A 27,777-nucleotide genomic window follows, 5' to 3' on the forward strand; every position below is an offset into this window, starting at 1 on the left:
TAGATTTATAGTGGTACAATAAGAATTAAATGGTCATTTTCCTATCATCATTCACTATAATATCTACATCGTCTAACATTGAGCCATTCTTGTCACTCATTTCCTATATCTTTCTTTGTCTTATCTTATTGTCATCACTTACAACAATATCTCAATCTCTTTCATGTTAAGTCATTAATTGCACGTCCTCTTCTCCATCTCTTTTTCCCACGTAAGTTCTTCCATATTATCCCTAATTGTAATATCTTTATCTTTTTCATGTTGAGTTGCTAACGTATTTCTCCCATATTTCGATTGTCGTTATTGTCATTGTTGTCTAGCTTCTAGATGTATATACTTTTTGTATTTGTTGTTTTAACTTCTTTTTCATTATTAGACTCATTTGTCTAGATTGTGTGTTTTTTATATTGATTGTATCTTTTTTTTTTCTTTTTTTTTTGGGGGGGGGGAGGGGGTAAAGTTTGTATTTTCTTTAACAAAGCTCTCTAATCTCTATTGGTTTCTCAAACTAGTAGTTGATATTTTTGTTGGGTTTGATGTAAAGTAGTATTTTGAGTTAGGCTTAGATATTACCCTTTTGGGTATTTTGTGTGTTAGGGAATATAGATGGATAGATCTATTTTAAATAAGAAAATATTTTAATTATCGACCAACAAATTGGGAAGCCAACCAAACCAACCCACCTAAAAATATTTTAATAAGGAGTGGGTTGGATATCCATGTTTGATTTTTTTGGGTAGAGAAATAGAGTTGATATTAAAAGAATCAACTTAATTATTAATAAAAAGTTAGTTCCAAAGACTAAACAAAAGTACACAACCTTAAATTTTTTATAAATGTTTTCTTATAATTACAATTTTGTGTTGACCTATGTTTGTATGGATTCTACGTAATTAGGATTGCGTTAGAAGTAAGTAGAAAGTTATCATAAACTTGAGTTATTATATTTAGTTTGTAATAGTTTTCGTCCAAAATGTAGACCGTTTTAGTTTTGATTATAATATATAGTATATATTTGATGTCTAAATTATTTTAATTTAAAAAATAAATAGTAAAACTTATAGTTACAATAAAAAAATAAAAAAAATATCAAATATTAAAAACTATAAGAAATAAGAGATTATAAAATAGTGTTAAAACTTTTGAATAGTAATAACTATATCATACTTATTATAGTCCTTAAAAAATAAATTTTAAATTTTCATATATTTATTAAGAAAAATTATTGCAAATAGAACCATTTATAAAATAAACTAAAAACATATGGAAAAAATGCTGACCAATAAAATGGTAGTGTTTTTTAAAATGATTAATTTAGGGTTTAGCGAATATTATTGATAATTATGGTTAAGGAACGAAACTAATGACATATTTAACAAATTAAAATCTGTGGTTGACCAGTTTTAATTTTAGAAATTGAAGAAGAGTCCAATAGTATGGCTACATGCACCGGCGGATTTAGTATAGGCCTAGGGGGCTCAGCCCCCCTCAACTTTATTGTCTTTATATATATATATATATATATATATATATAATGATCTAATTATTAATAATCATCAATAGCTTAGTGATTATTTTAGTTGTTAGCTCCCCTTCCAACCCGGGTTCAAATCTTACTTATGAAATTTATTTCTAGATTTTTCTTTTTCTCCAAAATTGCAACCCTTCGATTTCCACCCAAGAAATAATAATAATTATACACTCTTCCCCACCTAAATTAAAGCTACTACCTATTCATCTTCATTCATTTTATTATTTTTTTATTTTCATAAAACTTCAACTTAATTTTTTTTGTTAGTCTTTTAATTTTAAAATTTTAAAATTTTTTTTGCTTCTTCTCCAACATCTTCTTCAACATCTTTTTCAACATCTTCTCATAGCTTGTGAGGTAAATTTTTATTTATTTATTTCTTTTTCGTTTTATTCTTAAGTTTGTTGTTTTATTTATATCCATTCGTTTTAATATTTAAGACCATTCTTATCGTTTGTTTTAGCTTTAAAAATTCATTTTCAACTTCTTCTTGGCTAGCTTTTTGTTCAACTTTATTTCCTAATTTACAAGGTAAGCTTTGTATTTATTTTCTTCTCTTTTTAAGTTTGTTATTTTATTTTTATGCATTTGGTTTTAATATTTTAAGTCATTCTTATTTTTTATATTAGTCCATTTGTTTTATACCTATTTTATTAACTCTTGAAATAATTTATGAAACTTAAATAAACTTGTTGGGTTGTTTAAGTTATAATATTGTTGTTATATGTCAATATCTTCTTGATTTATTCTCGTTACCATGTTATTGTAGATTCAGTTGAAAATCTAAATGGAGAAATATTTTAAAAGAAAATTGATGGAACCATCATCTCCTTTGAAGAAAAGTAATAATAGTAATGAAAGGTCCATCACTGAAGTAAAATTAGAAGATTTACCAGCAAATCCTGGTCTAAGGATTAGAATTCTTGATTACAATTGTAATATTCGTGATGAAGTTCGTAGAGCATATCTACAAAAAGGACCTTGCCAACCTCGAAATCATACTTTTCCGTTGAAGAAATTCAGGTCACAGTCAAGAAGATTTAATCCAATTTGGTTTACTGAATATCCTAATTGGTTGGAATATAGTATTTCAAAAGATGCTGCCTACTGTTTATGTTGTTATTTATTCAAACCAGAAGTTGGAGAACAATCAGGACGTGACCATTTTGTTGGTGAAGGATTTTCAAATTGGAAGAAAAAAAAAGAAATTGCAAACTCATGTTGGAGGACCAAATAGTGCACATAACCAAGCTTGGGGCAAATGTGAAGCTCTTTTAAATCAAAAACAACAAATTGCAACATTTTTTAACAAGATGTCTAATCAAGCAAGAATTGACTATCAGATTCGATTAGGTGCAACAATTGATTGTGCTCGATTTTTGTTACAACAAGGTCTTCCATTTCGTGGGCATGATGAAACTGAAGATTCAAAAAATCAAGGTAACTTTCTTGAACTCCTACAATGGTTATGCAACCATAATAAAGATATTGAAGCCGTTTCTTTGAAAAATGCTCCTGAAAACTTGAAATTGACTGCACCAGACATCCAAAAAGATATTGTGAATTGTATTGCAGTAGAAATTGTCAATTCAATCATACAAGATATTGGTGATAAGTTGTTTTCAATTTTGATTGATGAGTCGAAGGATATATCTTCAAAGGAGCAAATGTCAATTGTGTTGAGATATGTAGACAAAGGGTGTGTGATTAAGCGATTTGTCGGTATTGTACATGTTACCGATACAAGTTCTTTATCACTTAAAGAAGCTATTGATGGATTTTTTTCTATACATGGATTAAGCATGACAAGTTTGCGTGGACAAGGTTATGATGGAGCAAGCAATATGCGAGGAGAATTTAATGGATTGAAAACATTATTTTTGAGAGAAAATGAATGTGCATTTTACATTCATTGTTTCTCTCATCAACTTCAATTAGCTTTGGTAGCTATTGCAAAAAATCATGTAGAGATCGCTGGTCTTTTTCTTTTAGTTGTAAATGTGGTGAATGTTATTGGTGCATCAGCAAAACGTCGAGACATGTTAAGAGAGAAACATAGTGCCAACACTTTTGAAGCTCTGAATAATGGTGAGCTGTCAAGTGGAAGAGGATTAAATTAGGAAACAATGATTAAACGACCAGGAGATACACGGTGGGGATCACACTACATCACTTTGGTGAATTGTATTTCAATGTTCTCATCCATTTGTGAGATACTTGAGATAATCATAGATGATGGATCAAATTCTGAACAAAAATATGAAACAAAGGTTCTAATGAATTCAATCCAATCATTTGACTTCGTTTTTCATGTGCATCTTATGAAAACTATCTTGGGAATCACAAATGATTTATCTCAAGTACTACAGAGAAAAGATCAGGATATTGTGAATGCAATGAATTTGGTCAAGATTTGTAAAGTAAGATTACAGTTAATGAGAGAGTCAGGATGGCAATCATTGTTGGATGAAGTTTCAAGTTTTTGTAATAAGCATGGTATTCTAATGCTTAAAATGGATGATGTATTTTTAGTTCGAGGGAGGCAAAGATAAAATTCTCAAGAAATCACAAATATATATCATTATCGTGTTGAGATTTTTTATGCAGTTATTGACATGCAACTTCAAGAGTTAAATAATCGTTTCAGTGAGAAAAGCACCGAGTTGCTTCTTTGTGTGGCATGTCTCAATCCAAGCAACTCATTTACTGCTTTTGACAGACAAAAGCTCATTTGCCTTGCACAATTTTATCCTAGAGATTTTTCAACTACGGAGCTTCTTATTCTTGAAGATCAGCTTCAAAATTACATCATTGATGTGTGTTCAGATAATATGTTTGTTAGGTTAACAAGTATTGGTGATCTTTCTCAAAAAATGGTGATAACAGCTAAAGATAAAGTTTACCCGTTAGTCTATCGGTTGCTTACCTTAGCATTGATCTTACCAGTTACAACGGCTACTATGGAGAGGACATTTTCTGCTATGAGCATTATAAAGACTCAGTTGCGTAATCGAATGGAAGACCAATGGATGCATGATTGTCTTGTAGCATATATTGAGAGAGATTTATTTGATAAGATAGATAATGAAGCTATTATGTATCGATTTCAAAATATGAAATCTCGTAGGGGACAATTGTGATGTACGAAACTCAGTAAATTTATTAATTTTTAGAACCATTCATTTATAAATTATTTTAACTAAACTATAAAGCCCCCGTCAATAAATTTTCTAGATCCGCCACTGGCTACAAGTGATTATTATTATTATTGCTTTTATATATGCAATTATTATTTATTTTGGTTAAATGTGGTCCTTTTACAATTCAAAATAGATATATATTCTAAACTCTCTTTTACTTTTTGTTTTATTTATTTTTTAAGGATGCATCGTAGCCATTGATTTCAGTCTTGAGGGTCTTGATTTTCACATTATGCGGCTGTTCTGTTGTCCCCTTTTGTATAAAATTCAAAATCAATTCTTTTATTCTTTTGTATCTTTCGCCTCGTTTTTTCTGTCGGTAGAGTTGTTCGCGGTGAACTGGACCCACACCTAACCGTCCAATCTTCACCCTGACGTCTATTGTGAAAATACCATGCACTTCACACCACACGATCATCTCACCTTCAGTTTAATATTTACTAACTTTAACTTTCCTTTTTCACTTACTGCTTATTTTCTTGTTATTAAGGTTAACGTCTCTTAATCAATTATACTAGTGCTACTATTTTAATCCCTGTTTAGGATTAGATTTATTAAATTTCACTTTATAATTATTTTAAATTAATTAGTAGTTGTACATTAAAGTCAATCGCTAAACTAAAATTAAACCTACTTAATAACATATTGATATTAAAAATATAAATCTTGAAACATAGGAATAAATTGAAACGAAACTTAAATTCCAATAATAGTGGTAACATTTTAAAATTTCATGACTAAATTAAAACATAAAGGACTAAATACAATGATTAAGATGCAACCAACTCCCAAACGTTTCAAACTTTAAATTAATTTTTCTTTTTTTCAAAATATTTAGCTTCATTCTCAATATAATTAACAAATGTTTTCCAAATTTCTATCCTTGTAGACGTTGTTCTAGAAAAAAAAAAAAAAAAAAAAAACTTTTAGACTAAGAGGCAGTTTAAATGCATGAACTTTTTATTTTAATCAATCACCAATCGTTTACGTTGAAACACTTTATAAATTTGGTAATTGCTGCAATGAATCCATCCTCTATTGATAAACATAAATTGAAGAGTTGAACTAATTACCATACAAAAATTCTCAACACCATTTAGTTGACTAAAAGAATACTTTGAAATGTATCAAATAATTGTGTGGTAAAGATGAATCTCTTACTGAAAATCAGCAAAAATATGTGTGCCAAAGTCAAATTCATAGAAAAGGACATAATTAAAAGTGTTTTTAAAACCACCAGCTATGCATGGCAGACACACCTATATCAAACTTCATTATGCCTTAATTACCAACAAAATACCATTAAGTTTGTTCAATAATATCCACATCAACTAGTGCTGTTTTAAAAATCCCTATCTTTTTAAAACACCAATCAACATGAATGGACTCTCAACCCATCACCATATATAGCTTCGAAAACATATTATAGTATATTATTACATATGACGTACTCCTTCCATTCATACTAAGAGCGAGTGTCAAATAAAGATTCCTTCATTCAACAATTTCAAAAACGAAGAATATGGTAGGATTGACACCATATATCGTACAGTATTGTTTTTCTTTCTTTCTAAAATATATATGAATTAAAACTAAAAGTGTAAAATTTGAAATTTAAATACATCGAAATAATACTTAAAATTCATGGGTAAATGTTTAGCATTCTCAAACATAGAGATTAAAGTAATTTGGAGGGCTTCTCACATGTATGACAAAATAATTAGTTTAAAGAAGTAGGCCATTTCATAAATTTATTTACTTTTGCAAAAAAAAAAAAAAAAAAAAAAAAGAATTCAACTCACGTGATACACTTTGATACACACCACTGAGACATGCTCGATACACTAAATATACACTTGATACACCTATGATAAGTACTTGAAACATTTGATGTCATTCTAAATAGGCACTTGATACACATGATATAAACTTGGTACACATTTGATGCACACATACTTGAAATACCAAATAATTGAATTTATGATAAAAGATTTTGAATTTTTGTTAAAGGATTGGAAAAGGAAAAAAAATATATTGTAAAAATATAAACAACAAACACATATTATTATCACCCAAACTAAAATAATGTACACCTAAACACAAACTATTATAACCCAACTTCGATAACTTCAAACTATATATAACTACTCACTCCACTACAAGAGACAGGAGTACTCCCAACGCACAAAAACGTCGGAAAAAGTGAAAAAATCGTCGAGGAAGGATATGTCGACGTTTTTTGCGGCGTCAAGACCTACGTTGGGAAAACTGAGTCGAGAGAGGCATTCCCGACGCGTGAACAACATGGCGTCGAGAATGCCTCTCTCGACGTCATGTGTCCTGATGTCGTCGACAGCGTCGGAAATACCTCTCCCAATGTTGTTTTTGGCGATGAAACCACCGGCGTTGGGAATACCTCTCCCGACTTCTTTTTTGCCGACTCATATCGTAGCTTCGAAAATGATATCTTCCGACGTTTTTGTGCATCCTATTGCCGACGTTTTGTTGCATCGGAAATTTCTTTTTATATGTATTTTTTTAAAACATGTAATTTTTAATTTATTGTCCCTTAAATATTTTGCTCAAATAAGTTCTTTATTTTTGTTATATAATGACATTCAGATTGCTCAAATATTTTTTCAACGTTTTGGATTAAATTAAAATTACAAATTCAATATAAATTAATAAATTAAGAAATACAAACACAAATTTAAAAAATATAATTAATAAGTTAAAAAAAACATAATTGTTCATAATACAAAAAATGTAGTTCTCGTAATACAAAAAACTGCAAACAAAGTCGTACGTCTCCTCATGAGGCTCGTACGCGCCATTCTACACCTTGGATCCTACAATAATGATACAAAAGTAAGTAAGTTTAGTACATATATTCATATGTTCACTTTATACTATCATTGCAAAAACTTAAGAATAATGGGAACATACATACGTACCGCAAAGCTAAGGATCATGTGGTGGTCCTTGCTGTGTCAGAGTCATGCATGTATCAACTTTCGCTAACGCTTGAAAATTTCTATCTTGCAATTCAATCTATTCCAAAGCTTGATCAAGTTTAGCTTGTATTTGAATCTCCCTTTCTGTGGCCGACTGAGAACATGACGTCGTGGAACTGCTCGCACTCATCGTCTTGCGGGCCTTCGACTTGGGTTCCCAACCAAGGCCTTTTGAGTAGCCTGGTCGTTTACCCAACACCTGATCGCATATCTCATCCTCAGAGAGTGGCTGACTACCCTCTGCAGTAGGCTGGGACTGGAGTTCCAGCATTTGATTCTGCAACAAATTTAAAAACTAAGTTAGGCAACGCAAAAATATATAATGAAAGAGGATAATTAATAAGGGCATAACTTATATGGCATCCTCTGCAGCCTGCAACACGAACGTCCCAGCTCGAACGCGTGTTTCTCGGAACAATTCTACACGATCGACCGACTCCCCTTTTCTCTTAGCAAGCTCATATTGTCGTTGTAGAAATGACTTGGACTCACTGCTATGATTGTAAGGCTGCTTTTGTCTAGCAACATTGTTCGTCTGTGATTGCTCCTGCATGAAAACAATTATATTGTTTATTTCTTATACATATTAAAACTTGAAATCATAATTAATCATGACAAATACCTGGAATGCACGTCTCATGTAGTGGTTGCAGAGGAAGTGCCAATCCTCATGACGTCTAACCAATATGTTTGGTCGGTTGGCATGAGCCTCCTCCGGGTCGCTGTACTTTTTAAACTGTCTGTGACAGTCGGTCTGGAACTTTTTAAAGGTCGTGATAGCATCTAATGCTCAACAAACCTATTCATTGCTTGATCATTGAAATCAAGCACAAAAAACTGCTACACATTACAAAAATAACACATTAGATTGGTTAACTCAGATATGTTTCAAATGAAATCATAAATGTGTAGTGCACTTAATTACATGGAGGTCGCTCTTGACGACCTCAATGTATTCTCTCCCAACGTCCGCCCACTCAAAGCAGCTGACGGGAAATGTCTTTCGCACGCACACGTCTATCGTTTGGCTGAAGCGAACGACGTATGGGGAGATAGGCTTCTCCGCTCTAGGGCGATCGTCATCAGAATGCGCCCATTTATTGTAACGTGGCGCTCCAACTCCAAGAGTCGAGACTGCGCATGTCTCCTAGGAGTTAGAGTCGCAAGTTGTTGAGAAGAAGACCCTGCTCAATAAATCGGTAATAACATATAATGTTAGAAAAAATATAAAATAATCGTAAGTTAAAATAAAGAAAATTCTTAGACTCACCCGCATTGTCGCCCACAGACGACGACCCTTCCACGATGTTATCTAAATCGTCTTCAAACTCCAGGAATATAGCGTCCGTCTCTAGAAAATTATTACGTGGGTATGACGATGACATAATGCCTATGGACATAGAAAACAAACAATCAATAAGCAAATACGAACACATAGCTAGAATCAAAATATATAAACTACATAAATATGTGAGTACGTGGTTTGTCACTATAATTCGTCGTTGCTTGCATGTGACAAGTGTTCATCCACATCGTCGATGAAGTCGTTAGTGACATGACGCACAACCGATCTTTCAACGATTGTGGGATCAACGTTAGTTCTGTACAGAGTGTCATCCTCAATGTGGTCATCCACTTGATGACTTACAACAATTTCATGCCCATTCATCACCACTTGAGGAGTACTACGCTCTACCTTTTTATCGTGTAACCTACTTCTGCGCCACACGTGGTTCTCTGTAAGATAGCGTCTATGTCCTATGAAAGATATTCTACCTCATATCCCGAAATCTATCACTCATGCATATAGGACATGTCTAATACCCCTTTGTACTCCACCATAATAGGTTACCATACGTCGGGAAGTCATTAATCGTCCACAACAAGGCTGCATATAGTTGAAAGAACTGACTTGTAAGAGAGTCATACGCACGCACCCCAAAAGTTCATAACTCTTTCAATTCCTCAATCAATGGTTGGAAATACACATCAATTTCCCTACCAGGAGATCTAGGACCAGGTATGAGCAGTGACATAAAGAAATTTGTCTCTTTCATGCATTTCTATGGTGGCAAATTGTAAGAAACTAACACAACAGGCCACATACTGTACGACGTACTCATTTGACCAAATGGGTTAAACCCATCTGAAGCCAAGCCCAAACGCACGTTCCGTGGATCAGAAGCAAAATTAGGATATTTCAGAATCAAAGTGCTTCCACCCCTCTGCATCAGCTGGATGCTCAACACATCATCTGTTTCAACACGTTTATCCCTATGCCATCTCATGTCAATAAACCCCTCCTATGATACAAACAAGCGTTATACTCTCGGTACCAAAAGAAAATGGCGCAATACCTTATGCAGAATTTTTTTTCCTCTATTATGATGAACCTTGTACCTAGCCTCGCCACATGTAGGACAATGTTGCAAATCAGCAAACTCTTTCCAATACAATACACAGTCATACTTGCACGTGTGAGTAGTCTTGTATCCCAAGCCTAAGTCACGAAGTTTTCGTTTTGCTTCATAAAATGAACTAGGGATAGTAGTACTACACATTGGAAACGCTGTTTTTAAGAGTTCTAACAACATGTCGAACGACTTGTTACTCCAACCATTTAGAACCTTTACATGCATCAACGTAACCAAAAAATACAACGACGAAAATTCAGAACAACCTGGGTACAACTCATTACGTGCTTCATTCAATAAGTCCTGAAATATATTGTTTGTTCTATCTTCATCTATATCTACCCCAACATTCATCAGCATTTCATCTTCCAAACAAAGTTCCTTTGTTTCCTCTTCATGTTCAATAAGGGCTTGTAAATCATTTAGCATACCAAACATATCACCTTCTTCATTAAATTGCCTACTACTAGTCCTTCATCAAAAAGATTACTACTAGTTCTTTCCTCAAAGTTTTCTGTACCTCTAAAGCTTAATGACTCTCTATGATACACTCATTCTGTGTAGTAGGGGGATATTCCAATAGTCAGTAGATGTCATTCCACACCCTCTAATGAGCTCCAATTTAAATTCAAACATCTATTGCATGGACACCTTAATCGTCTGTAGGCATCAACATGAAACTTGACAAATTCTAAAAATTGGGTCACTCCCTGTCTATACTTAAGGGAGAACTTATTTCTAAGCTTCATCCAACCTTTGTCCATCGTTGAAGTCCCTAAAACATAAATATGTTTGATTAGAAACATATCTCTCTCACTCTCTCACATCTATAAATTACTCTCCTGAATTTTCACTATTTTTCAATAACTAACTTCAAACTACAGAGGCTACTATAATTGCAGGATAGCCAACACAAGCTAATTATTAACAACAAAATACTTCAAAATCTTCGCATCGTTCAAACTCCTTCCAACAACGCTCCGTACAAGTTATCCTACTACCACCCCTTGAAACTATCCCAAACATAAACAAATTCAAAACAAAAAAATGCTACCAAAACTGCAGGATAGTCAAAACAAATCTTAACACACATATTACATTTTCAATTCAAAACATAAACCCCCTTCAAATTTGAATGCAACTATAACCCCCTTCAAATTTGAATTCAACCATAACCCCCTTATAAATTTCAATTTAGCTAGTAACCCCTCCTTCAGATTTCAAATTAGCTAGTAATCCCCGCTTTAAATTTCAATTTAAGTATAACCATTTCAATTTTCAATGTAACTAAACCCCCTTCAAATTTCAATTTAACTATAACCCAAAAAAAAAAAATTCAATTTTCAATTTAACTATAAACCCCCTCCCCCTCATTTTAATTTTCAATTTAACTATAAACCCTAAATCCTAAACCCTTCAAATTTCAATTAAACCACAACAACATTACACACATTCTATACAAAAATACATTTGACAAACAAAATTCTATTCCAAAACAACCTAAAACAATTTTCTTAAAAGAAAACCCTAAAACTTATATTTAAACTTACCTAAGGTGGCAGACGGCAGATGACGACGGGTCGTTTCTCTCTAACTCTTTTCCTTTTCGATTTCAGTTATGTGTAAAACAGAACTGAAACGAATATATAGGGGATCTCCCGACGCATCACGAAAACGTCGGAAGATCCCACTTACGACGTCGAAAATAATGATATTTTCGACGCTCATTAAACCTATTCCCGACGCACAGGATTTTATGATTCTCTAGTGGGCAGCTATCATGTGAAGTACAAACAAGATTTTTCTCTAATAAGGCTCTAGTGGTCCATTTCTTACTTTTCCAATAATTGGTGTAAAAGAAAACTAAAATAAAATGTTCTTACAGAAAAAAAACATGAATTTCTAAAAGTTAAAATTTATAAACAAATGCTATTAACAAATGCATTGCCATGGTTGAAGTAAAGATCTATAAAGTGGTTTAACTTTGGTTATTAACGTGTATTCTTTTCCCGTTGAGATCCTAAGGTTCAATTCTCATTTCATATAATTATTGTATAAAAGTTTGAAATCATATAAATTATTTAAGTATAACATTCCTAAGCAAAACAATTAGAACTAAACTCAATAATAACCAATAGTATGTTTGAATATCTCCGCGATTGTTGTATTAAAAGAAAATATTTTATTCCTTTAGAGGATTATTTAGGACTCAGTTGATAATCCCATCGAAAAAAATCTAGATCCTTTTCGAAGATCATTTAGGTTTTTTTTTCTTTTAGTTTTATTAACTTTTAAACATTAAACTTATATATCATTCTTACGACGTTTAATTTATTTCAATCAAAATGAAAATTGGTCAACAGACATCAAGCATGGAAAAGAAAAAGATGAAGATGAAGATTAAACTAAGAGTTTCTTTGTTTTTTTTATCTATTTTCTATCAATAATTTTCAAAACGTTGTTTTTTTTTATATAATTAGACTAAGAATTCATGTGTTTTTTTTTTGCAAGAAATTTAAAAATTAATAGTACAAAAACGGGGAGGAAAAACAAGTATGAATTAAAAAAAAAAAATCATTATCAATTGGAGCTTATCGAGCATTTGGGGTTGAGTTGGTATTACTAGCAATGATTATTACACTCTATGAGTTATAATAATTTACAGATTATAATGCTACTTTATATTTGAAGTGTTGATTATTTCAATTGGTTATAATTTATGTTTGGGATGCAAATTATCATATAGTCTTAATAGAGAATAGAAAACGTTGTAACAAAGATAAAAAAAGGATGGGTAGAAAATAGTAAACACTATAATAATGTTTAAAAATTAAAGTATGTTCTAATTAATTGAAATAAATTACATCCAAAATTAAGATATGTAAAAGTTATATATAATTAATTGATAAATAGTGGCAAGATTATTTAAATTAAATACTTTGATGAATTAAGTAGGAAATTGATTGTTATGTGAGTTATGGATGTAGAGTAGGATTGATACGTTGTATTGTAATTTATCCAAGTGTAAAGTAGAATACACAGGAAAAGAATTAAAGTCTTCCAATAAGTTCTTTTCTTTTTTCTCAAATTTCTATTTGGTGATTATTTTTTTTGGGTGCTCATCACACGCTTTCAACATCTAACAAATAGTCAACAACGTATAGGAAAAAATCACGTAGAGGATACAATAATTAAAAACATCAACTACTATAATTAAAATTCGAATGACTATAATAGTCCACTCACCAACTTCAAATGGGTGGCCCATGCTATACCTTCTTAGTCTTTGGCTTTGGATTCTTTTGAAAATGAAACTTATAAGTACTGCTTAACCCTATAAGCTTATTTGTTTTGTTATTTATTTTCTAAAGTATTTTCAAAATTCAATTGATGGTATGAAATTAAAATTAATATTTTGAGAACTTGTTATTACTTTTACAATTTTACTAGGAGTTTAGAGGTAAAAAATTATAGTGAAAGAAATTGTGAATATATATATATATATATATATATATATATATATATTAATTATCTGGAATTTGAATGTCTAGGTTAGGTTTTAAATGTTTAGGATAGTTAATGTATGTGTCTAGATGTACGTAATAATAGATGTCCAAAAATTAAATATTTATGTCTAATTCAATAATTTAGATAAAATAAAATAAGTTAATTACTTAACCAAGTCCAAAGATCAATTAAATTTAACATAAAATAATTTATTGTTATGTTTATTAGTTATTTAGTTAATAAAATAAAAAACCAAAAGAATAACTTTTAACTAAACGATATTCTTTTGGTTTTTTATTTTATTAAATAAGTAATTAATAAATATTAAATTAATTAGAATATTAATAATTAATAATAATAATAATTTATATTAAATATTTAAAATAACATAAAATATTAGTCGAAATTTATTACGTTTAAATAATATATTTCTATTTAGAAAACACAATTGAAAAAAAAATAAACTGCATTTCACACATTCGACTACTTTATACATAAAGTTTGTTAGAGTTATAAATACATTTAAAATAGATAACATTCGAAAACGTCGATGTGTTCAAAATCCAATATAAAATAGAAATATTGAAAAATATTAGACATGTGTTTGTCACACTTTTGCCAAAAATCTTATTCCCCGAGTTTTGTTAAATTTTGAACTTTCACTCTCGTTTTTGCGATTCCTACAAATTTATGTAACGATTAATACATTAATTAACAACAGCAGACAATATTATTAAATATTTCTTGATTAAAAAAGTGATGATAAAATAAAATAATAAAAAAGTGAAGGATGAAGTTATGATGAGATGATGAGATGATGATATGCCAAATTATGGAAAACAAAACATGAACTATCTGATTTCCTTTTTCTTTTCCTTTTTGGTGACACCATAAGTTTTGTATTCTAAATTTTCACACACAAAGTGCTCATTATCTGCTTTTTTTTTTTTCTCTTTTGTCTCGTTAAATATTAATTCACAATTTAAACTATGCTTCGTAACATAACTTATCATCTCATTGGTTTTGAGACAAAATCAAGTCAACATGTCACAAATTTGAGTATAGAAGAATCGATGTGTTTGCAATTCAATAAAAATTTTTATAAATTGATACAATTATTTAAAATATTTAAATCGATTCAAATATTACTTCACATATATTTTAATTTAGCTAATAAACATTTTTAAAGTAGAGTAAATTTGAACCCAAACTATTTATATATTGTGTTTAAATTAATGATGTTAGGTTTGATTCCTCTTTCCACATGTTACATCAAACATTGTATAATGTATAAATTTAATCACATTTTGTTGATATTTGCATTAAGAACATAAATCCATTAACTCAAAGACAAAGATGTCCAAATTAATAAAAAAGACATCCACACCCAAAACAGATAAACTATTCATATAAAAATATTAATTAAAATCCAGTAAAATGAGTTTTTTCTTTCTTTCTTTTTTTGAGAAAAAATTGAGATCATTTAATTAGTTAGTAAATAAACACTTTTTTCCTAAATTACTTGGGCAAGAAATCTAACACAACACACACACACACACACACACACACATATAGAGAGAGAGAGAGAGTTTGATCTCAACATTTTTTATGCTAAAATTAGAATATAAGATATATTTGAATCAAATAACTAAAATTAGTGGAAGACATTTAAAACCCATAGTTAGTAATATTAAAATAAATGATAATTTAAAGTAAAATTAGTAATGGGTATGATTGATATAAAACAATGATTATCACATAAATTAAAAAAGTAGTAACTAACCATCACTATCAAAACAATAAATATGAGATTCCTTTTTCCTTAGTTAAACACAAACTAATTATATTATTGCAACTATCTTTTCAACAATGCTCTCTTTGTATTAACTTTACAATATATCATATATATGTATTTATAAATAGGCAGAAAACATAATGACCACTTATTTGATTAAATTATATCTATAGCAGCATAACATTTTTATTTTATCTTTTTTAAAGCTATTTATATCTAAAAAAAATTATTTTAAATACGAAAATATTTACAAATATAATAAAATATTGTAGACGATAGTAAACTACTATTGAGTATCGTGATACAAACAGACAATCATCAATAGAAAAAGTAAAATTTTACTATATCTATAAATATGTTAATTTATTTTTTTTATATTTGAAAAAAAATATATAAATTCTAAACTTTATATTTTGTGATAAAAATATTTTAAATTTTTTTAAAAAGTTTAAAAATATCGTTACTGTTTATTTATTTTTAAACTATACTCGTAAACTTCTAAAATATAAATTAAAAAAAAAATCTCTTTAAAAGTTAAAATTTACTATAGTTAATATTGATTTAACTTAAAATATTCATTTTGGTTTTTGTTATTGAGAAAATTTATGTGAGAGTTGGCAAATAGTAAAAAAAGAAAAAAAGAAAAAGAGAAAGAAAGAGGAGTTCTTTGTATTAAAAAGTGTATCTATAAAATTGGTTTCTTCTTCTTCTTCTTTTTTAAGAATTGTTCTTCTAGAACTTAAGAAAATTTTTTATTTATTTTTAAATAGAATTTTTTTAACGAAGTATTAATTGGTTTTTTTCAAATATTAATCAATATGTTTTTTTAAAACTTATCTTTTAGTTTAAGAGTATTTTTCATAATTTTGCAAGTTATTTTGAAATAAAATACTACTGAATTGTATAAAGTTAAAAGTTTAAGTGTTTTTTAATTATTAAAAAATTAAAATATTTTTTACATCAAAGTCCAAGTTTGATCTTTTTATATAGTTAAAAAGAAAAAAAAAAAAAACTAATTAGGGTCTACCCACATTAGAGTAATAGGTGCACAACATGTATTTCAAAAAGTGAAAAAAGTCTATCTATTTACCAAAAAATGATAGAAAATAGATGAAGCCACACATTATGGTATGATTTTATCAAAGAAAAAAGATATTGGTATCCAACAAAGCAAAATGAGTAATGCAAAGTTTTTTTAGTTTCAAACTCTTCAAAGGGTTAGGTTAGGTATTCTCCACTAGAACTTTGAAATTTTTGTTCATTTTTGCAACAACGTACGTTCTAGTGCTTCTGATCCACAACCAACCCACCAATTCCTATTGCATTCATGTTTTTCTATCCATATATCGTATTCAGTAATCTTAGCTAGGATTGGTGGTGATGAGGGTTAAGTGTGTGGTGATGATGAGTAAAAAATATCGGCGACATACATACAATATTTGGCCCCCCAAACACCAATATTATCACAACACACATATCCTCACCCCAAACACCCTAGATTTCGATTTTGTATTGGGGGCGCTAAATCAAAGCTTGGGAGAAGATTTCTTACGAAAGTGAGAGGATCTCACAATTGGGGAGGAGCTTGAGTGCTTTGTATTGAGAAGATCTCGTATAAACCTTAAATTGTTATTGTTGAAGTGAATGGATCTTCAATATAGGAGCAACCTAAGCTGAAACAGAAGATCAGTAAGTACGATGGTAGTTTTTTTCCATCAAGCACCCCTATGTAGTAGCAGGTGATATCGCATTGAACTAAGTTGTCTATCTCTATATCTTTTATTGCAAAGTCAACAAGGAATACAAAGAAACGTAAAAAAAGATCGACACACAGATATACAGTGGTTCGCTAATAGTGTGTTAGCTACATCTACGAAGTAGAGGGAGAAGAATATTATTGGAGAGAATATTTTTATAATACAAACAATGGCACCGAGATAGAAAGTTTATATATTGTACGTCTCTAAATTCTAAGGCCATAATCGTTAATAACTATAAATAATTATACCTATTGAATACAAGTTCTAAATAGGTTTCGCTATAGTTTGATATGAAAGTAGTGGTTGGACCAAAAACCCAAAAAAAAAAAAAAAAAAAGTAATTGAAAACAAAACTTGGAAAGCAATTGTTACATCTAGTTGGTCTCTTTCGGTTGTCACTAATTAAAATAGTGCTAAGGTACTAAGCTAGAAAATGATTGGATGAAGAAGATCCTAATACCTACACTTTCGACTATAGAGGCTTTACATATATTAAAAAATAATTGTTTTAAATAACAAAATTGTTTAAAATATATACAAATATAATAAAATGTCACAATCTACCAATGATAAATGATAATAGTCGTTTATCAATGTCTATCGCTACCAATGACATCTTACTATATTCGTAAATATTTTGTTTCATATTACTATATTTTAAACAACCATTTATTAATAATTGTTCGTGAATGTGAAAGTAAATACTGCAACTCCTTTCGTCAAAACTTGAAAAAGTAAAAGATACTCGATCATAAACCGATATGGCAATTAAATGTCCATCCATTGGAAATAGAAAATGGAACTTTGAAGTGTTCGGAGAAAAACTTGCTAGAAAGGTTCTCGTATAAAAAATTTGATACGAAAGTAATTGGTATAAAAGAGGCTGGTGATATAGCTTTTGATAGATAGAGAAACAAGATTTCTCCTTTTGTTAGAGCTATTTTGTCTTGCAAGATGCAGATGGGACCTTTTATGGAGAAATGATCTATAAAACCCAATTGGCTTCAGCAGAATAGAGGAGCAAGAAACGAAAGAAAAATAGAGACAAAACATTTGGAAATTTATAAGAGAGCAAAGCATTCAAACCATTAGTCAAATTTGTTTTTGTTAGTATATTTATTCTAAACTCTTTTACTATTTAAAGGTTTGTTATTCCAAGTGATAAACTCCTAAAATAATGAAAAAAATAGTGGTATAAATTAAATTGAAACTAGATTGTAGGGAAAAGAGATTAAGAAAAGAAAGCACTTTTAATGCATAAAATTTGTGTTTGGTGATATTTTGATCTAAATTTTCAAATTCCACAGTTTAATCAATATCAAATACTTAAAAAAAAATGAAATTACACTGGGATGCAAGTTTTTTCTTACAGGAAGATTTCTAGTTACATAATCAATCTATTTAATCAAATTTGTAACTTTGTCACAACATTTTTTTCTCAAGACCGTCAAGAGACCATTTAAACTTGCACCATTTTTCTTTGGTGTTATAAAATCCTAATCGATTTAGTTATGTTTGAGTTTGCAACTCAAGATAGAAATTGCAAATACAATCAAAATTTGATTCAACCCTCAATGGTAAATCATATCATTAAATTAATATAAGTTCAATAACACAACACCAATAAATTTTGCTATATTTACAATTGTCATAAATAAAAATGTTGTTATATATTTGATTATTAATCTTACAAGTGTTGTCCATTGTAACTAAAAAAAAAAATTATTGGTTTAGGCCAAATGGCCTTAAAAAATGAATCCAGAGAACAAACAGGTGAATAGCCATGAAAGAAAACATTAATAACATATCGTTGATGATATCCACAATTTCAATGTTCAAATATCAACAAGAGAACATGAACCATAGATACATTTGCATGCTAACTTAGATATGCAATTCAATCATTTAACTATCCCAAATCAAATGTTCTAATAAATAATAATCACTATAACAAAAAAAAAAAAAAAAAAAAAGAGAGAAAAAAACTGAAATCAGAAATGATGTATAGACAAGATCAGCAACTACAATTGCAACCAAATACATTAGTAGGATAGGGATTGGAGGCAATTCCATGGCATAAAATGATTATTAACTAGGCACTGATATACCTTTCGTCTTCTCTCAATAAACTTACTTTTTGTCATCTTCCCCCCTGCCTATTAATCGATGAGTTATGTTACGTTCCCGCGATGTGTAACAATAGCCTGTGCATTTTACTATGGCATATTATATGTCAAACAAGAGTGTTTATAAGCAGAGCCATTGGTTAATCCCACTGCAAATTCGCAGCGAGTCAATATGCTGACCAAACGTAATACTCTTTCCTAATCTCTAGAGAATAAGGAAGACCTCAAAAGAAAAAACTGTCCCGTCACCATTCGCCAAATAGCAGGACCCAACTGGGTGGAACGGCATAATCATGTACAAGCGAGATCCCGGTATGTTGAAACTGCATTTCGCCAACACTATTTCAAAGTAGATGAGCCAACTCTGGAACCTGCCAACGAGCTAGAACCGACGAGGGCTTCCGAGTTGCTCGACTGTGTTTCAGAGGACGGTCTCATCCAAATCTTCACATGTCCTTCTCGGCATGCTGTGAGGATAGACTCTTGGGTGAATAGTAAGCCAGACAAGGGTTCGGTATGGACACGGTGAGCTACTACTGGAGAAAGTTTAGGAACATCCCTCATGCATGGAGCAGGTTGAAGAGTGCCTAATGGGGTAATGCTATCCCAATGAGCTGACTGGCTTCCAGTGCTAAACGTCGGGGATCCACCGGGAGGGCACCGCCGAAGGGGAACCACAATTTCATCCATTGACAAGTCCCACAAGAGCAATTGTGTGTCCTGTGAAAATGCACATAGCTTCCTAATTACATTTGAGGAGAGCCTATGTCTAGCAAGTACAGTAACAAGAAACTATGATCCCAAGAGAAGAATGATCATTGCCAAACATGAAAATTTTAAAAAAGAAGTCATTGCCAACCAATTGAGACAGGAAGTATGAATGTGGTAAACATGATCCCATAGAAGGGTAAAAGGAAAGAAAATGTATTTGTAGATTACGATGAAACAGTAGAATATATATTTTCATATTTCATATATTATCATTAGGTTATATTGCAAATTAGTCTCTGTAGTTTGGAGAAAGATAGAATCTAGTCCCTATCATAGAGACTATTTAGGAACACTTTATCAAAACATAGAAACTACAATGATGTTTTTTCAAGTCATGGAGACTAAATTCTAACTTTTAAGAATAAAAGGGACCAACATTGTAATTTAACCTTAATCTCATTGCTTTCTTCACTAGCATGCTATCAAAATATTTCACTTAGCTACCTGATTGGTGAGCTCCCTGTTAACCGTTGATTTAGTTCTTGTTGTGCAATATGTATTTTATACTGAAGAATTGTCTTAAAAGAGAAATCGCACAAAGATTCCACTGAACAAAATTTACTTTCCAAATAAAGCATCAATATCCACTTGACTAAACTAAGACAGCAAAATCACAATGACAATATGAAGTTCAATATTACTTCACCTTTGTTGTTTTTTTTCTTTTTTAACAAGTATGACGAGAAGCAAGGGGCATACTGAAGTCTGAAGGTATAGTAATTACCTGACCAACTGAACCAAACCGGTAAACAACATTTTCCTCTGTGTCGTCTGAAGTTGGTGATGACCAATATGAATCAAAAGCCACACCACTGACCTGAAGTAAGAAGTCCACAAAATGCCAAGGCTTGAGACTAAAACCCAATAAGCATCTTAGCAAAGAATGATGTTCTAGAGTAACGATGCATTATGAGATAACAAGCTCTCTTGTTTGATTGCTAGTGATGCACAAAAAGTTCAACCGATTTTATAAAACAGGAAAATACAATCACTCATGTACATTCGAGGTAAACATCAAAACAATAAACTAAAATATACAAGTAAACATAAAAATATAACTTTTTTAATAAGAGAAACATAATAATGTATGTTTAAATTTAAGGAACATTGCAATATATATATAGCAGTAAAACAACTCAAACCTCGATGACTAGGCATAAATTTGTTTTCATAAGTAAAGCTACAATATAGTCCTACTTTTCAAGGAGATCATGACCAAGAAGAGGTTAATATTATCAAAGGCAAAAACTTGTTTATTCACCATAACAGAAATAGATCAAAGCAAGCGTCTATTCCATAGTCCTCCATTAGTCATAGGAGGTTTGCTGGTTGCAAAAGGGAAGTACTATACTTGTTTTATAAAGGGTATTTGTGGATATTCAATATCTTGAAGAACTTTTTACCCATGAATTATGACCCTCGCCCCATGCCACCACCTTCCTATCTTCCATGCTCCATACTGTGACAAGATCATCTTCACCACCAGTTAAGATATATTTTCCATCCCCACTGAGAAATAAAATTAAGAGTTATTCAAAACCTTTATGATCCTTTAGTATATGGATAACTTGAACAAAAATGACCAAATATATAACAAATACAACAAGAATGATCCCAAAAGTACCATGCATTCACGTACCTCCATGTACAACAAAGAAGAGCACCATAATAACTTTTGCCACCGGATATCAACTGATCTTTCAAATAATCAAATACCCGTAAATATCCTACACTTAGCATTAAAATTTAGGATCAAGATTTTGAAAATTCTTAATCACATCATAGAGGGCAGTATGAAGAGGATACCATCTCTACCAACGGTTGCCAAATATACTCCATCAGTCGAGAAAGCAACATTGTTGATTGATCCTTGGCAAATATGCCACCTAGCAATTGGATTGCTCTGCCAAAAAGTAAATGAATAAACACAAAAAAGAGGCCATAAGATGCATCCAATCAGAGGAACTGCTGATGCAGTTGTACTAATAATTCCCAAAGAAAAATAAATAAATAAGCAGCAAGAGACATTAATGCCAATAAAATAACCAAGATTTGTATTGCAGGGTGGGTTAAATTCATCTTGAAAAATGTGAATAAGTTGAAAATAAGACAGGCAAAGAAATTGGGTTGAAATTCATGGGAGTTCGTACCTACCATAAAAATTTTGAAATGTTCAGCACTTCACTTATAAATAGAAACATTAGGAAAATCTGATGACGTGTGTTTTCTTAAAAAGAAAATTCTACTTGAGACCATAGACCACATAGTAAATGAATTGTAGACAGCAAAACTCTTCAGGAAAAGTAACTCTTAAATGAAATGGCATTCTTGAAATTGAAATTACCACTGTGTAGTCTAGATTACTACAAATTGCAGTAAAAAAAGAACAAAACAACTAAGCGGCTCCAACTTAAAATTAAACAAAAAAAAAAAGTCTCAGTACTTTCCTTAGAGAATGAAAAAATAATGAATCCCCATCCGAAAATTAAAATTTTAATATTTTCTGATCAACAACATTCATAAAGCCATTGCAATTTATCTGGCTATTTTATTATGTAGTTTCTAAAGTGTTTTTCAGGTTACGCTTTGCCCCAATTTTATTAGACATCACTACTGAGCACATAGCTCAAATTAATTAGAACAAAAGGAAAACTTTAGTGTCGTCCATAAAAAGACAAGATCCATGCTACAAATTTCTTCAATTAAATCTTATTGTGCGTGTGTAGGAACATTAGTCATTCCATTAAAATGATAAAGCATTACCCGAGAAAAACCCAACAAAGATACAGAAATGGCATTGTTTAACCTAGCTACAATCAAACAACAGTGACTCTTATCAATGCAAATAGAGTGGGATAAACATCATTTTATTATCTAAAACTCGATGGGGAATAAATACATTTATCAGATTTTCTAGAAGTTAATTTTGATGCCCTGATACAAATTCAATTCCACTAATTTCCTAGCAAGCCAGAAATTTTTTTGAATAAGTTCATTGCAGCATTGTGTATCATTGGAAATGCATGAATATTAATGCCAAAATTATTTGGTTTGACTACCTTACTGGACCGTGCATGTGCCACTGAAAATTGAGTTTGATCCTTTATGACAGGGAAAGAAGTGTCCACACTAGCATCCTTACTCTGAAACATAAGCAATTTAGCAATTCATCCTGTGGAACAGATAAGTCAACAAGAGCAGAAAGATGGCCACATTTCTCAAAACAAGCTTGCCTTTTCATAGACATACAAATTTCCGTCAGCATGAGCAACAACAAAAGCACCATCACTTTTTGGAATCCATGCAATGCTGGTACATCGACTGTCAAAAGCATCAAATCCATATTAATAATCAAACACATGACCAAAAATCATCATGATAGAGTCAGGTAAAAATTTAAGTGGATCAATATCTGGCCAACCTTTTATCAACTTATGATACAGTTAACTAGTTAGCTTCCTTTCTTTTTTCCTTTTCTATGCCCATGTTTATTCTTTCATGTTTCTCAATGAAAGCTCAATTTTGCATCATCAAAAACAGATTCTGAGAAACTGCAAGCCATTATCGAGATAAAAACGCCACATCCCTGTACTGGTAATGCTCATAGATGAAGCTTGTGGAGGATAGGGAATGTTCAACTACAATATCTTGAACAATAGTGTACCAATTTCCTAAACCGCTTACTATCATCTGAGTGAGATGCAAGCATGAAAATTTTCTAATTGAGCTTATTTACCACTAAATAGAACCTAGTTTTGTTTCAGTACCAAATATACGAAGAATGGTATCACCTGCCCTTTCTTGGGATAATAGAAAGACTCTGGCTAAACGCACTAGACAATCAATATGAAAAGTTTCACACAACTAATTTAGAAATTGTACGACAAGTAGCTCACATAAAAGAAGTGTAACTAACAATCAAGGTAGAATGGGCAAAGATGTTCACAAAATGCTCACTTCACACACCGAGGAATCAATTGCTGAAGTGCAAGGACTTTATAGGATCCTTGCCTGTTGTTGACACTGCCCTCTTTGTTATAATGTACGGCTAGTATTCTATATTTTGTAAAGAAGATAGACGATTAAGAGGAAATTAAAATGTATAGCTAGAATTCTTGCCTGTTATTGACACTGCCCTCTTTGTTATAATGCTGAGCTCCAACAAGCTTCTTCCCAACATCTTGTAACTGCTGTCTTAAAGATACCGAGTATACTAGCATAGAGAATAAGCACCTCAAAAACAGAATCCTCCTGAACCAAAAACAACAAATCAAGCATAGGAAAAGTGTGTTTACCATCTCCAGAATTCAATCCAATTAGTAGGTCATGACCATCCTTAGCTTCAGGATCAAAGGCATGGCAGATAGGATTTGAATTGCTAAAGTGCAAGGACTTTATAGGATCCTAAAAAACCACCAAGAAAACTCATAAACCGAACATACATACAAATCAATCAGAATAGAAGGAATTCCATGCTGTACCACGTTGGTTACCTTATCCGGTGAATTAAGGTCGCCAATGAAGATGGTATCTCCAACATTAAAAATCAAATAGGTTCCTTTACCATCATAGTTGGGGTTAAGAATGGAATGGCTGCCGTTTGAGCCTACAAGTGAACCACTTCTACTAGTTCCATTAACAGCTTTACCAGTACCATTACCACCTGCAAACCCAATAGCTCGAACCCCATTTCCACCTCCAACCCCAAGAAACTTTGCAGCTGCATATCGCACTCCACTACTCGCACTCGCACTAGAACTCGAACTCGGAGCTGGACCAGCCTGCGCCGGCTTGTCCTTGAGCTGCGCCAGAGTCACCTAAAATCCAAACCAAACAAAATCAAAGAACAATCGAAAACGCAGGAATTCAAGGAACATTACAATAGACTCAACAATTTAAAAATCGAATTGAGAAGTGAATCGAAAAGGGGGGAAGTACCTGAGAGACTGATTTGCCATGAGAAAAAGGAAGAAAACCGGGAGGATGAGTCTTCTCATAATGAAGCTTGTACCGTCCTTCAGGGGTTTTAAAATAGGTTTTGAGACCTTGCGATTGAGAATTCGCATTCGTTGTAGAAGTCGACGACGACGAAGACGCCGTCGTCGCTCCCGTGTTCGACATCAATCCAACACTATTGCTGTTGAAGCTACTGTTATAGCCGTTATTCATCATCTTCATCGCCGAAATTTCATCAAAAACAAAACTCAATCATGAAAAAGAACGAAAAAAGGAAAATCACAGACGAAGAGAACACAATCCCACAACCGTTGATAATCAGTTGTGAGGCAAAAATTGAAGGTATACGGCGGAGTTTACGGCGGAGATAAGGGTCCAAGGGCGGCGGGATTGAGAAAAGGAGGGGGTTTGGGCGGTTCTCGATCTACGGAGGAGGAGGAAGAAGAGAGTGGAACGTAATGGAAATGGTTTTAGTTATTTTGGGTAATGGGGAGACGGTGGACTTTTGGGGGCATAAGAGAAAAAAAGTCATTAGAATGGAGGGTTGGGATTGAGTTGATTGAGTGTCAGAACTGTCATTGAGATGGAGGAGATTTTTGGCCGTTGATTACGAGAGAAGTTTGCTGGCCGTTTGATTGTTGGACTTCTCTTATAGTTGTTTGACTCATTTTGCGAGGATCCAGCTTTCACCCGCTTTATAGCCTTATTCTCGAATTTTGGATTTTCACTAACAACGATATTTTTATAATAACAATTCCTACAATTTGCACATACCACCCTCAAGTTTCTTATTATTACTTTTTTCTTTTTTACTTTTTATTTCTTCAATCATTTCTTAGTTCTTTAAATTATATATTTACCCTTTTAGTTTTTTTTCTTTAGATCAGAAATTAAACAAAAGGAATTTAACTTAGTATTTAAAATAAATATTTTTCTAATTAAATAAATTTTTTTTAAAATATTTAGAAATTAATATCATAATATTTTATATTTATCTTGCTTCTTGAGCTACAACTTCTAATAATCTTCCTTCCTCGAAGTTTCATTCCCATGATCATTATACTAAAAAATCAAAATTAAGTTTTGAACTCTTATTAAAATAGATATTATAATATTGACACGTCGTAAGCTTGATATCATTATGGAGAAGTACTGAAAATTAAGAATTAAAATATCAATATCCATAATATCAAATTTTTAAATTTACAAGTGTACCAACATTAACACTAACATGGGGTTCGATTGCAATGAATAACGAACTACATGAGCTTATTGATTAAATAAAATCTTTAGAGTTATAATGGTAACAAACTACACATGTTTTATGGAATTATTTAAAAGTATAACAAAATGAACAAAAATAATTATGAAATATAGCAAAATATTATAGTTCAAAGATAGACTAAAAGGATGAGTTGAATATAATGCAGTCAAATAAATTAGATATAAATCATCTAGTAATTTTGAGTATTTACATACCGAAAGGTGAGCAAGTACTGCGAGATGCCAAGAAGTTGCTCACCCTAAATTTGAAGTTAATAAATGTTTTGTATCGTCTTGATTAACTAATCACCCTTGTATTGCATCTGATTACTTAAACATTCTTGCATCCACAACACTTAAACATATCTGAGTTCGCATTTCACAAAATCACTACAACCATGATCACCTTATATTATATGAGTTCGCATTTCACAAAATCACTACAACCATGATCACCTTATTTTTTTCATCACACTACGTGTGGGTTTGTGTAGGATAGATCATATTGTTCATAAAATTATACTGTATAGATACCGAATGAAATCAAATTGCTGATTAAAATCTTAGGTGCATTAATTCTCTATGTTCGGCCCTAGCTTACTTCGAAAATCTCTATTTTCATTTACACTTAGACAATAGAAAGTAAAACTTACAAGTACACAATGTATTCTTAAAATTAGCAATGCTTAAGTAGGTATCAACCCTTTTAATCACATGACCCTATCATAGTTGCCTAACCTAGTCACAAACTTAGAGCCACCATAGTATATACATACGATGGCAAGCAATACAACATTGTAAACGTGTGACTTTTTCATATTGATGAATTTGTCTTTCCTAGACACACTAGATCTAAATGTTATCACCGAATTAGGTTACCAAATACTAAATATTCCGTTTGATCATGATTTATTGTTTGATTTTTACTTGTTGTGTCTCTAATTGCTAGGACTATTTACTTAACATCTATATTGTGTATGACAAATCATCTTAATAATTTTAATTTCAAAATTAATTGACAAAAAAAGAAGTAATTCCTATATCTGATGAACGTCGTAGATTTATTGTTCTTTTTCTCTAGTATGAAATCCTCAGCACGTGAGATTGGAGTGTAGGTAACAAGTGTATGTGGACTTGATCATGATGTAAGGTCAAAATTTCTCTGCAGTTGACTAAAGCCGTAGAGATTCACGTGAGGTGAGAGATACTAAAATTGCATCCTCATTAATTTATTAAAATAATTAACAATTAAGTGAAATTAATATTTAATTAATCTTCAAGTTTTTGGTTGAGTTTTTGTTTCTTTGTATATCCAAATACAATAGTCTATAAACCCCCTTTTCCCTTCCATGTATCTCTAGGACGTGATAAAAGCATATAAATTAATACAAGATAATACTAAATTCACGATAAATTGGAAAAATTATCCAAAATAATCTT

General features: G+C 31.4%; 3 protein-coding genes across 3 annotated transcripts; 2 read left to right on the forward strand and 1 right to left on the reverse strand.

Moving 5' to 3' along the window:
- The first annotated feature begins 2,844 nt into the window (after window positions 1–2,844).
- On the forward strand, window positions 2,845–3,651 carry LOC127144403 (uncharacterized). The gene has a single exon (XM_051080314.1). It carries the CDS (start codon window positions 2,845–2,847, stop codon window positions 3,649–3,651), a length of 807 nt encoding a protein of 268 aa, XP_050936271.1.
- Window positions 3,652–3,657: 6 nt separating this feature from the next.
- On the forward strand, window positions 3,658–4,671 carry LOC127144404 (uncharacterized). The gene is made up of 2 exons (XM_051080315.1): window positions 3,658–4,027; window positions 4,139–4,671. The coding sequence occupies exons 1-2, from the start codon at window positions 3,658–3,660 to the stop codon at window positions 4,669–4,671; spliced, it is 903 nt and encodes a 300-aa protein (XP_050936272.1).
- A 14,742-nt stretch (window positions 4,672–19,413) lies between these two features.
- On the reverse strand, window positions 19,414–25,603 carry LOC103501867 (uncharacterized). The gene is made up of 11 exons (XM_008465595.3): window positions 25,057–25,603; window positions 24,612–24,935; window positions 24,414–24,522; window positions 24,238–24,331; window positions 23,352–23,439; window positions 23,178–23,261; window positions 21,925–22,021; window positions 21,758–21,845; window positions 21,522–21,627; window positions 20,843–20,935; window positions 19,414–20,067 (listed from the first exon to the last, which is right to left on the reverse strand). The coding sequence occupies exons 1-11, from the start codon at window positions 25,294–25,296 to the stop codon at window positions 19,687–19,689; spliced, it is 1,704 nt and encodes a 567-aa protein (XP_008463817.2). The 5' UTR covers window positions 25,297–25,603; the 3' UTR covers window positions 19,414–19,686.
- Between the last annotated feature and the right edge of the window lie 2,174 nt (window positions 25,604–27,777).

The sequence above is a fragment of the Cucumis melo genome, chromosome 12, assembly GCF_025177605.1.
Source record: "Cucumis melo cultivar AY chromosome 12, USDA_Cmelo_AY_1.0, whole genome shotgun sequence".
Lineage (NCBI taxonomy): Eukaryota > Viridiplantae > Streptophyta > Magnoliopsida > Cucurbitales > Cucurbitaceae > Cucumis > Cucumis melo.